The sequence below is a fragment of the Epinephelus lanceolatus genome, chromosome 5 (genome assembly GCF_041903045.1).
Source record: "Epinephelus lanceolatus isolate andai-2023 chromosome 5, ASM4190304v1, whole genome shotgun sequence".
Classification (NCBI taxonomy): Eukaryota; Metazoa; Chordata; class Actinopteri; order Perciformes; family Serranidae; genus Epinephelus; species Epinephelus lanceolatus.
In genome coordinates this window covers 29483127-29496632 of record NC_135738.1, presented here as the reverse complement: position 1 = coordinate 29496632, position 13506 = coordinate 29483127, and the positions used below count along the sequence as shown (strand labels likewise).

Below are 13506 nucleotides of genomic sequence, written 5' to 3'. Positions count from 1 at the left end.
AGAAAAGCCAAGAAGGGTCACTAAATTAGTGTTCACTCTGATTTCTCTAGTTTTACATAATAAAATACATGGGTTTTTTTTGGTCTCTGAATGAATGTTGTTGAATCTTGCCTTAAAATCTGATTGTGAAACGTGTTGCTTTATTTTTAGATCAGCACAATTTCAGCCAAGAGGAAGAGACTAACGACTAGCTGTCAGGGAAATCCCCCCTCTCCCTCAATCAGACACAACACAACAGTTAAGGTCCAAGATGCAGTTGCCGTGTTTCGCCGCCAGAGGTCGCAAGTGCCCCATTGTTATTACACGGGCAACGGTCTTTAAGTTTCCACACACAGTGCCTCACTGCCAGAATTTGCTGTTAAGGAGACTTTTCCACATCCGAGACACATTTCAGATGTCTTCTGGCGATATTGGGTCCAACTTGTTTTGATTAAAACAAATAGTGCGACTTAAATCGGCAAGTAAACACAGATGGAGGATGATTTATGCTGTTGGGTTAAACTGTCCAGTCAGATGTGGTGCTGAAATGCTGCATTAGTGCATCTGCACTTTGAGTTGGCTTTTAACAGTCTGTGCGGGCGCTCATGCGCGTAAAAGGAGAACAAATTTGGGCTATAACATTAAATAAAATGTTTGCATTCAGATGAGTTTAAGAGTTGTGTTGAATTTAACAAAACTTAACTGTCAATCAAGTTACACCAAACTGGACCTGTGGAGCACCGAGGTGAGAGGTGACTGTGTTGTGGCCCCCGGACGCCTGTATGTCATAAATAGTGTCAACCTTTACATTTAACGCGAGCTTTATAATTGCCAATTATTGTGCTCAGAGACACGCTTGCAATTTATTTAGCTGTGTAAAGCTGTAGCCTGGATACAGGAGAGAGCGTCCTTGGTATTTGTGATTGTAAAGAGCTGGAGGAGAAAGATGGCCGAGGGGGGAAAAGACTGATAATTTGAAGACTTGCCAGGGGTACATTGTCAAATTCAAAAGGCATTTCAAAGAACCAAACCATTCCCTTTTTTATTCTCTCTTCTTTTTTTCCCTTCTTTCTCTGTCTTTTTTTTCGCCTTTCTTTCTTTTCGCACGGTTGCAGGCCGTTTGAATCGACCAATGGGCCTTCAAGTTAGAGACATTGGAATGTAAATGAGCCCAGCGCGTGCTCCCGGCGCAGTGAAAGCTCGGGATTGTTTATTGAGCTCCCGGAGCCACGCGCCTGGCCCGGGGGAGTCGGCGTGCAGAAGAATCACACAGCGGGGGCGGGGCCTCGCGACGAAGCGTGCGTCTCCAAAAAGGGGTGGGTGGGGTGTGTGTTGGGGCGCGTGTTGAAAAAGAGGAGTGCTGCCAAAGTTTGGGTCAGATCGGCTCGTGGAGTAAGCAGTCAAGAGAGACTTGGACTAGAGTTAGCCACACGGTCCCCACGCGAAGGACACGAGAGCTGTACACTGCCAACCCCTTTCCGCTCTTCTTGTCCCACTGTTAGAGGCTGCGCTCGCCCTCTGCATCCATCACTTCTGAAGAACTGTCAGCGAGATGGAAACTACCACCATCACCACCACGCAGACCGCATTCACTTTTGGACTTACTGAAAGACACGCCAGCATCAGCCTGCACGCCCCGGCCCAGGACTGCGCTGTCCCCGCCGTGCACCCCAATGCCAACGGTGCCGGCTACCAAAACAAAACCAAGGTGCTGAAGAGACAGCGCTCCAGCTCGCCGGAGCTCCTGCGCTGCAAGCGGCGTCTGAGCTTCAACGGCCTCGGCTACTCCATCCCTCAGCAGCAGCCCGTGGCCGTGGCCCGGCGGAACGAAAGAGAGAGGAACCGGGTCAAACAAGTCAACATGGGTTTCCAGACGCTGCGTCAGCATGTGCCCAACGGTGCCGCCAACAAGAAGATGAGCAAAGTGGAGACCCTGAGGTCTGCGGTGGAGTACATCAGAGCTTTGCAGCAACTTCTGGACGAACATGACGCCGTGTCGGCTGCTTTCCAGTGCGGGTTGCCATCCCCGACACTCTCCAACAGCTACTCCGCCGACCCGGAGTCGCCTCACTCCACCTACTCATCAGATGAAGGCGGCTATGAGCCTCTGAGCTCCGAGGAACAGGAGCTGTTGGACTTTACGACCTGGTTCGACAGGTACTGAGGCTGACAGCATCCGAGCCACACAGCAGCGTCTGTGCGTAAAAGCGGCTGACTTCTTTCAGGAACGCTGACAAAAGACTTGGTAAAGGCATCAGATCAGTCTCGCCCTCAGTGCTTGGAAGTGATCTGTTGCCACCCTCCCTCACCCGGGCTGCTTCTGCAGGAGCAAAGCAATAGTGAGAAAGAGAAAGAGAGAGAGTGTGTGTCTCAGAGAGAGAGAGAGAGAGAGAGCCTCTTGTTGCATAGCGCATGAATAGTCGCCCCGAAGTCCCCACACGAAGGAGGGAGTTGGACTCGGTGTCACGTTGGCGCGTGGACGTAAAGAACTGTTGATGTTATGTTTGAATAAGTGCAATTAATACGTGACACAGCAGGCTCTGCAGAGACGGCGCTGCAGCTCCAGAGGACTTGTTTGATGAGTTTCATCAGAGCAGGACTGCCTTCCTCAGCTGCCACGTCTGTTGGAAGACACGGCAAAAAGATGATGCGTCAACAAGACTTTGTTTTCGTGCTGTACATTGTTTTCCTTCCCATTCATAACACAAATTGTATCATACGACGAATTGTTTTAACATGAAGACATATTTTTGTACATTGAGTCAAACAAATAATGTTCCTGAACAACAGCCACTGCCACTTTTTTCCCCTGACAGTGTTGTGAGAGCCAGCTGTCAGTGAGGCAGTGAGTTGGCATGTATGAGTTGAGTGACTGGACAGCAATATCAAGGCTACTACCTGTGACAGATTGTAGTTTGTTTTGTTTTTTAAAAATAGGTGGTAAGGAGACTTTTATCAATGTATGCACTTGTTCTCCGTTTCCCGTAGCCTAAAATGTACATATTCGATTTTAACAGATATATTTTGTGTAAAACAAGTTTTATAAATAAAGATGAATCTATTTATATTATATGCCTTTGCAGCAGTTTGGTTCTTCAGCTGATGTTGCACACATTCATGCTCAGATGTGTGTGTGTGTGTGTGTGTTTGTGGGGTGTGTGTGGCGGTAATTGAGCAAACTAGGGAGCTTCTATTCAAAGCCCCTGCATGACCTTTTCCCGACTTGGTTGGGCACACGGGGGAAAATTGCGCAGCTGGGTGAGCACTCAATAACCATTATAGACGTGCACCTTCTACAGCGCTTTGTCTGCATTCAGGACGGGGAGATTAATATTACGTTTCATGCATTGCATTGTTTCTTTTGCGCACTCTGCCTTTACCCAATAGCCCAGAGGGGCCTGGAGCGAAGGGAGAGAGGGAGGGGGGTGCAATTCACTCCTCTCAAAGGGTATAGACACTTTGAAATACGGCCCGGGGAAAGTCAGCGAGACAATGAGAGGGGTCAAAATTCTTATTGCCCGATTGAGATCAATCTAAATAAAACCTGGGGTTGTAGACTAGTTGTATCCCCAACTGTGTTTTTCACGGCGCACACAGCTCCGACCAAAAAGCCCATCTCCTGCAAAATGGGGAGCACAACACCACATTGTGAGCGCTATTGTGCGCGCCTTTGCGCCTCATTATGCCAATTATGGAAGATCTTCTATTGTAATTAAACACTGATGCCAAATTCAGCGAGGCAGAACGAGAAATAACGAGTTTAATTTCACCTGGTGCTCTCTGTGGGAGTGGAAATTAGGGAACAAGAGAGGCTGATTGAAGCTGGTCTTATAGCTTTAGTATTTCATAATAGATTCAAAAACTAAAATACAATATACCAGCCAACATTAATAAAAAAAAATAAAGAAGTCTATGGGCGATAGTAGGCCCAGTAACTTAGAAGAACACAACTTTCCTTCTGGACTTTTGAAATCTTACACAATACAAATGATTTTTCTTGCAACTAAAAGTGTGCCACAGGCATATGCACACTTCATCTCTCTCTCTTTCACACACACACACACACACACACACACACACACACACACACTGCAGCCTGCAGGTGTAAGCCACGTGCCTGTACTCGGTGACAAAGGCTCCGGCGCTCCCATTGGTTAACGGCTCGCGTATGTGAGGCTTGTCGGCGAAGGCAGTGACAACATCCAACAAGTGATAAATGACATTAATTACGCTCTGCTTTATAACCTCCTACGTCACCGGGACTCAAAAAGACAAATCAATGTTGGGCGCAAAATACCCCGCTGCTCCATTATTATACGCTTGAAATGATGTTTCTGATGTCCTTCAGTGTCAGGCAGAGGCCAGGGCACCGAGTGAAAGTAAGCGCTTGTCTCTTGTCCTCTGAGATGGATATGCAATTTTCTCCTCGGCCATACAGGGAGGAGCAGGGGCGAAAATAGATTTATTCATGTCATCTTGTCCGGGGGTCGTTTTCACTTTGACAATACACAGGGGCGATGTTAATTTCGGCGTAATCCAATGGTGAATAATAAATCAAATGCAGCTCATTTATGCATGCGTGTTCGTGCGTCAATGTATGCGTAAACCATGGAAACGCCAAATGCGCTCACACCTAGACTATAATACAGGGCTAAACTATCCAAGAGTGGGGTGTTGAGGGGTCATCTGTTGCTCTGCATGCAGTCGTCAGAGTGCCTCACGGAGGTTTAACATGTTTTGCAGGAACTGGAGACCATTCCAATACGTGCGTAAATTACGCAATGCTGGACTAGTTCATGTTTTGTTGCCGTCAGCAAAAACAACCCCTTTTATCACTGTGTGTCCCACAACATGAAATATTTTACAGGTAGGCGATATTTACATGATAACAATCTAACGGCCACCAAAAGACAACTATTTTCTCTTTCAGTATGAGCATCTCACTGTGAGTCACGTAGACAGGACATGCACAGAATTATCATTTGGCCAAAAACAAAACAAACAAAAACAACAAAAACTATGTAGTGAAAACATTCAGTTGTTATATATAAGTATTCCAGATGCAATATAATGTGAGATAACAGATCAAATCATGGATGTTTTGTTTGTTCTTCAGTTGTTTCAGCTGATTTAACTGGTCTGAACTTGTAAAATAGACTAAGTAATAATTATTTCAAAAGTGAAGGTGGTTCAGGGGTAGTTTCTTTTGCACTTTTGCACATCTGGATGTCAAATTTGCAGCTGTGGTGACTTGCGCCAGCATCTGTAGAGGTAGCTGACAGGTGCTGAAGTGGATTTTAGTCGTCATGGTTCCGTTGTTGTTCATTTTTTTCCCCAAGAAAAGTGTCTTATGATGAAAATCCGTCACCAGCAGTTCTTCCTTATCATGAAGGACTACTTATCACTTGATTTTGATAACAGTATTTTAAGTTGACCTCACTTGAAAAAAAATCCAAAGTCATAGCCCCAAAAGAGTCAGCACCTGGAAGATGTGGGTGAGTGACTCATCCAAACTCATCCAAGCTCAGCGCCACGTCTGCCTGCAGGTCAGCAAGACCAGGAACTGCAGACTAGAGTAAAAGGTCACCTTATAACACAGTGAAACTAGACCTTTTCTCACCATGCATTACTTCAGGCAACAACCACACCTGTCCATGTCCCTTTAATATATAACAATTGTTGCAGATCAAGACTATTATAGTTACATTTTTACTATCATTTTATGATGCTTAAGACTCATTCACTCCATAACAAGTAACTTTTTGACAATAACTTGATGAGGAAGTTTTCCACAGCATTTAACTCGATACAGCTGATGAAACGGTTACATTTTCTTTCACAGATAGATTTTCACCTAATGCAAAAATCTTAATGAAACACTTACCTAGCTGTGAAACACTAAGCTACAGCTGCAAAGATGCAAATACGACATATATGGTTCAGACATAGGAGGGATGACCACAGACACAGAGATGGTGCACGACCTTGGGCAATGCTTACAGAGGTGTTAATGTTTAAGCAGAGGCACAGACATGCAGACATGTTTATATTTAACATAGACTGAAAACGTACTGAACTGATTTGGAGTAGGCTCATTTACACACAGAGACACACACACAGGGCCATGTAGCTGATTCAGAGACAAATCTGTTGACCCCTCGGCTATTGATTGAGTATGGGCCTGTGTAGTAGAGGCACTATGGACGCACTTGCATTTTGCACTAATCACTGCGGCTGCTACTCCGCTTTTGCTCTGATAGAGGTTATAGTCAATCACTGCAGGTCACACTGGTCCTCAGCCATTACATTAAATGCCTTTTAGAGTTAAAGTATTCTCTCCCCTCCTTACTCCTTAGTTTAGAGAGTTTTGTGCTGCATATGCTGCCTAAGCTTTTTTCTTTCTCACTAGAGAGTCTTCTTCCTTGAGCAAGTTTTACTTGTCGGATTTTCCTTAAAAAGCAAGCACAGCAGGAGCACAGCAGGAACTGACATTTGAGCCAGTGCAGATGCAAATGTACGCTGTGATGAAGCAGGCCCTTAAAGCGAATGTTATTGATAGTTTAGTTGCTGCAGTTCAAATTCAGACATCATTATTAAGACATTTCATTTTTTCAAAGTGGGAGATACGCTGTGCCTGAGTGAGTTATCCATCGCAGTGAATATCTGCTAAAGATGTTCAACAGTTAGAGTCAGTGTCACGCTCTGAGTTTTATTGTTCATGGCTGTGTTGAAGGAATATACGTGGATCAATACAAGTCCTCTCTGTGCCAAGATGGGGCCATCACATTTCATTTTATCGTTTCTCTCAATGCAAGCAAATACCACAAGGCCACTCCAGTGTGCTGGAAATCCTCCTCCCTGCAGCAAAAGTCTTGCTAAATAGGAGGCTCGCCCACAGCCGCCAAGTCACTCTTACTTTCTGACAAAAAAGTCAGTCATTCGACTCGTGTTTTTCTTCTATCTTTCCAAAAAAAAAAAGAAATCTTTCTCTTTTCAAATGAACGTTTGAATGCATGCAGCTCAGCACTTTTAACTGACACCTCTGTGTGTGTGTGAATAGGCCCTAAACTTCAGACGACCCAGCAGAGGAGGAACCAAGCCCAGGCCTGAAGGGTGGAGGGATGAGAGAGGTGGGGATGTGTGGTAGGGTGGAGGTGGCGGGGGCTGTGATTTGCATGGGCCATTGTGCTGCACAAGTTTGGGTGCTTTTTTTTTTGGCCTGGGCCCTTTTGGCCATTTACTTCCACTCTGGCTGGCTGTGGCGGGCTGTGAATAGTCTCTGCTCGGAGGAGACACAAAGGCGCTTTTGTGCTACGGCCGCACCATATTCATCATGTAATGCCTGTAAGACAAATCTGATTGGACGTCTCTGTCACTTTGATGTGGGTCCAGAGTGCGAGTGGCCCTGAGATTGCTAACTTCACTCTCTATTGCCTATTCTGCAGCATTGATATGGGGGTGGAGGCGAGGGGGAGAGAGGCGAGGTGGCTTGGGGGGAGAGGGAGGAGGGAGGAGGGAGAGCAGGCAGGGGGTAGTCCTCATTATTTGCAGGAGCAAATTCATAATAAATTTCCCCATTCTACAAAACCGGGTCGAGATGATTGACACTACTTTACGCCAGGCTGAACAAAAGCCCTGATTTGAGCAGAATACCAAATGAATGGGGCGAGCGTGGACCCAATTCAAACAATTTTAATCTCTCCCCGTCCTCCCTTACTTCTCTTCTCCTCCTCTCTCCCCCTTTCTCTCACACTTACCCTCTTTTTTCAACTCCAACTCTCCTGCCTCTTTTGTCCAGAGCATTCTCATTTTACAGGGTAATTCTACTCCAACGGATGTGCTAATTGTGCTGGGTTAAACTGGATGCTGGTGGACTCCTGTGATACAGAGCTTATTCTTGCCTAATGACTGTAATGATGGTTCAGAGAGACTGCAGCCTGCAGCCTGGAGTGGGCTGCTTGTCCAGAGCTCGAGAGGGAGAGGTTTTTTTTTTTGTACTTGTGTGGCCTGACTGGGCAGGAGGAGCAGAGCTGGAGCTGATGGCTAAGGTTAGGGTTTGGAAAGAGGATGATGGGCACAATGATGGGACCATAAAGTGGAGCTGCTACTGAAACAGTGGCACATAATGATGCCTTTAAGAGCAGGGTAGTCTGCAGGCAGGTGAGGGAAACATGTTCTGGTGTCATGAGAACCAAGTTAGTGATGGAGACAATAATTAGTGATGGGTAGTAGAAGAATATACGTTTTAATGTACATGTGGTGAGAGGAAGATTGCCTATGATGACACAGAAGAGTGAATGCAGTAAAAACAATACTTTTCTTAGACTATATCTATTATTTAGATCATGTATACTGATGATTTTAACATTTTTTCAAGCTCTCTTCATCATGACCAAACAAGCAATAGGTGCAGCCTCTGAGACGTCACTCATAGGTTTCACAAGGGACATTTTTCAGACTGAGGTTTAGTTTCACTTTCACTTAAGGGAGCCATAAAATCCAAATTTGGGCAATGTAGTAAAGCCTTTGCAAAGCTGTGATGGGATAAGCAACAAGCAATCATCACAGTTGAAAACTGACAGACTAAGACACCTGTTACATTTTCCCAAAACATGCCTCTTTTTGTATTCACATGTACCATGAATACTTTTATATTTGCTCATTTCATATGTACCATATCAACGTTTCTGAAGAAATTAAATGTACAAGCTGAATTTGTCATCAGGAGGTCAAGGGGATGGTGGATGGCGTAACACCCATAGGTGAGACGGTTGCCAAGTTGCAGACCACTGTTCAAGACCACTGTTTGTTTTTTGGCCATCCTTTGCCATGTTTCCACTGGAATTTGTGGCAATGAACCTGGGAGTCTTTAGCAGAACATGCAATGCTTGTGGCATTGAACCTAGGCGTTTTTTTAAGTGGCACATTGCAGCATTTCCCAGCTGCATTTGTGGCACCAAACCTGGGTGTTTTCCCCCGACACATTGCGGCATTTCCCAGCTGTGTTTGTGGCACCAAACCTGGGTGTTTTCCCCCCGACAAATTGCGGCGTTTCCCAGCGGCGTTTGAGCTACTGAGCCTGGGTGTTTATCATCAACCTGTTCTAGCTTTAGCTTTTCAGAGACTTTTGTGTCACCACACATGGATGTTTTAAGCCTTTCCTGACTATAACCAAGTGTGTTTTCAAGTTTCAATGTATCCTTTACAAAGTAATGGTCAAATGTAATGTAATCTGTGTGTACTGTACTTTTACTTAAGTACTGTACTTGAATTCAAATTTGAGGCACTTTTTTAGAATGTTTTCTTTTCACGTTACTTTATATTTTTACTCCACCACATTTATTTTAAAGATATAGTTAGTTTTCATATCAAGATTTTACAAGCAAAACATGTGATGAGTAAACACAATATGATGCTGCGTCAGAAATTTAACCTATATATATATATATATATATATAAAGCATTTAAAATGAGCTCCACCTCAACAAGCTGTAAAATCCAAGAACTGTTTACATGCCCATTGTCAAGAATACTTTCACTTTTGACACATGGAGTGTTTTTTTGCTTACTTTTGTGCTTTTACTTGAGTAAAATTTTACATGTATTTCTTTTCACTTGTAATTTAATATTTCTATTATTTGCTATCAATGATCTGCTCACATCAATGATCTGAACACACAGAAAGAATCGTTGGGTTTTTCCCAATCACCTTGATACCTCCTGTAACCTCATCAAAAGCTCACCCATACAGCCCTGCTCCACCCTCACTTGTGGGTACGTGTGTGATGACATGAGATGTTAAGTCATCAAAGAAAAAAAACGTTTAACTGTTTTTCTAAAACTTTCTAAAAACATGTTATGTGTGGGCTTGCTCTGTGTGTGTGTGTGTTTGTGTGTGTGTGGTAGTGGTGGCGGGACACTTTTGTCTGTGTGTGTGTGTGTGTGTGTGTGTGTGTGTGTTTAAATAGTCCATGCTCCTGTTGATCAGGTGCATTCCTTCACTCAGCAATATGTTGAAATGTCCTAAAGATTGTGTGTGCGGTTGTTGAGGAGCTAATTGTATGTTTGTCTGCATGTCAGAGGTCAAACCTTTAACCTCGAAAACCACTTTTCTACTCTCTTTTTTACTCAAACAAGTTCTGTCCCTCCCTATACAAACACACACACATGCACACAAGCACACACACACACACACACACACACACACACACACATAGTCATGTCCTAGGGTCCTCAGCAGGTTGCAGCCTGCCCCTGAAGAACCTGTTCACAGTGACACACCATGGCTTCATCAGCCTCTGACACGCATCGCCCTCAGCTTCGGATCCCATGCTTCATTCTCCCATTGTTCGATTCAGACAGACAGTGGGATACTTAGATATTTTCTTTTATATGTCTTGTGAATATCTCTGCATGACACAATAGAAGTGCCTTCTTTATGGTATCAAAGCTTAGTGTACACTTGATTCTGGTCATGAAAGGTTTGTGTGTAAGGACTCTGAATGGAAACATGAGAGCACATGCAGGATTAGGATAAAAAAGGACTTGAGTAAAAGGTGGTTCAGTAATGTTAAACCACAGTTAAACTGTCCACTTGTCTTGTTTCACAGCCTTGATGTTGCTCGCATTTTAATCTTAGACCTACATCGACATATTTGGATATTATCTGTCACTATAATGTTTGTCTTTCCTTCTTGTCTCTCCTAGCATCTCCATATTGACAAAAGTTTAAACATTTATATTTTCATGTGTGATCTAAGTAGCTAACTCACCTTACCTCAGGTCTGTAGCCAACAACCTAGTTTCATACATCCAAAGAACTTCTATAAAATGAGCTGCTTTGCAACCAGACCAGGCTTCTAATTGAGACAGGCCTTTATTTGTCAAAATGTGTAGCCACACCCGGCTAGTAAAAGGGACTAGGCTTTTAATTGAAGCTTTACGTTACATTGACACTATATGTACATTTTCACTACTTTACCTTGCCGCCAGACAGTCCTGTTCTTTGGTGCTACATTTTCTCAACCATATAACTTATGTATTGCTACACAGACACCCCCAGCTGTGCTGTGCACTGTATGCTGCAGGTCACCTAATCTGGTCAGACTCTCAGCGGTTTATGGAGGAGAAAACATACACAAAAAAATAAATAAACAAATTGATTCTGACAGCAATGACGAAATGCTGTTGACTGCAGAGAAAGAAAGGATAACTCTGTGAACCAAAGTATACAAAGCAAGAACTTCTGCAGAGGGTGACTGATAAAAGAGATAAAGGGTGATAAAGAGAGAGAAAGAGGAAACTTCTGTGGAAACTGGAGGCCCAGAAAGAGCACAGGCTAACTGTGAACTGTAAATGCATGCTCACTGACCCAGAGAGCAACTGCTGCCCAGACTTGGCTACGACACAACCTCAGGATCTTTCTGAATCTGTGGATGCCAGTGATTCACATTTTACTGGTTGTTTGGTAAGTTATTTAATTTATTGTAGGTATTTAGTGTAATTTTACCTGATGGCTGGGTACAGCAGTGTTCTCAGCAAGTGTCTCTCTGCATATTTGGTGGTGGTTTTACATTAACCTCATGAGAGAAATGGTAACTGCAAACGCAGAGCTCTCTCAGTCTTATTAGTGAGTGTTGATGTCCATATTGAGTGTAAATAGCCACTGCTGTTATCATTTCTTTGTGTGAACAGCCCACAAAAACAAAAGCATGTACCATCTTAAGATTTTTTTTGTTAGAAAAGTGAAGTTTCATTCCAATATCAGCACTTTCTGACCCAAACAGCTGACCAGCGGCATAATCACTCATTCTTATTTCATTTATAACGCTACAACCATTTCATTGTATATTGTATATATTTCAGATTGTCTTCTTTACTATTTTATTTTATTTTAATGTCTACTTTAATATTTTATTTTATTTTATTTTAATGTCTACTTTAATATTTTATTTATTTCATTGTCTATTTTAGTATCTTATTTATATCTTCATCTTTATCTCTTGTTTCCATTCATGCTGTATTTCTATTTCTACTTTGCACAGAGCATTGGAACAAAAACAATTTCCCCCTGGGGATTAATAAAGTATTCTGAATCTGAATCTGAATCTGAATGCACAGTTGTGCGATTTTTTTTGCATAGGAATATGGAAATTATATGGTTGAGAAAGTGTAGTGAAAGCGGCAGAAATATTCTAAATATAGCATCCACTTAGACTGACATTGATATTTTTGGGGCTTAAATACATTTTGCTGTTAACCCTAATCCACCAACACATTCTCACTCTTACCTCGTCACATATTGACCTTTGGTCATGGACTTTTCACAACCACATTGTGAAATGTACCCTGGGTGCGTTGGTTGTTGACATTCTGCCTGTTACATGCATCATCTTCTTTCAGAATACACTTCTGTTGTCACAGGAAATTTAACGTTTACATACAGTCTCTGTCAAAATAAACACTACGTTGGTACAACACTGTAAATTGATGTTTTTTTTTTTACTTGAACAACAAACACAGATGATTGGGTTTAGGCAACAAAAACAAGTGGTTAGGTCAAGGAAAAAGGAACAGGGTTTGGCTTCAGAATCTTACAGAACGTTAACACTGCTTTCTTGGTTCCCTCCTGCCCAGCCCAGTTGGAATTTCGCTGCCTCAACTTTCATCCTTGTCCCGCCATGTTTCCCCCTGATGCTACCAAGTGCCGATAAACCAACCGGCCGTGTATCATTGACAAAGGACGGCTTTTTTCGTTGGTTTCTGACACTGCACTGCCGAAGCGCCGGATTTCGACGGCTTCGGGGTGAGACTGGGCTCAATCCACAGCATAGCTGAGTTTCTGGGATGCTACTCACATCTGTCTCTGCAAAAAGGGAGAACAGCACCCACCATCTACCAACTGTATGGTACACTCACTAAAGATAAGTATCTCATATAACCCCACTTCAAAAAACCCAAACTATCCCTTTAAGGAGTTTTACTTAATTGTAATAGAATATTTTAACAGTGTGGTATCGCCACCTAACTTATTTTTCGTTCTTACTGAATTCTTTAAAGAAACAAATGTCAACATCTTCTAACAAAGAGATCGCCCCACTGCACCTCCATGCCTAAATGACACATGATTACGTAAAGCTGATTTGCATTAGAGCAACTGAAAAGAAAACACCCTCCTGAAAACAGTTTTGCTTTTGGACACATTTTTGGAAAAGCTTTTGTGACTCAGAATGTGATCAAATGAGATGTTGAGGTGGATGTTTTTTGCAGCTCTCTCTCTCTCTCTCTCTTATTCATGCACACACACACACACACACACACACACACACACACACACACGTATACATAGGCACACAAATCCATAGTCCCAGGTCCCCCCTGCACCCCACAACCTATTATCAGCAGAGATGCCCTGGCTTACAGAGTTCTGCCCCCTCCCTAAAACAAGGTAAAGGGAGGATTAGTGAGGACCATTTAGGGGCTCCTTTCAGCCCCCCATTTCATTTCATTAGCTTGTGACCTCTCCAG

The 13506-nt window shown here is 43.3% G+C and overlaps 1 protein-coding gene across 1 annotated transcript; it reads left to right on the top strand.

The window, feature by feature from the left end:
- Nucleotides 1-494: 494 nt before the first annotated feature.
- Nucleotides 495-3049, top strand: ascl1b (achaete-scute family bHLH transcription factor 1b). The gene has a single exon (XM_033635628.2). It carries the CDS (start codon nucleotides 1532-1534, stop codon nucleotides 2141-2143), a length of 612 nt encoding a protein of 203 aa, XP_033491519.1. The 5' UTR covers nucleotides 495-1531; the 3' UTR covers nucleotides 2144-3049.
- The last annotated feature ends 10457 nt before the right edge of the window (nucleotides 3050-13506 follow it).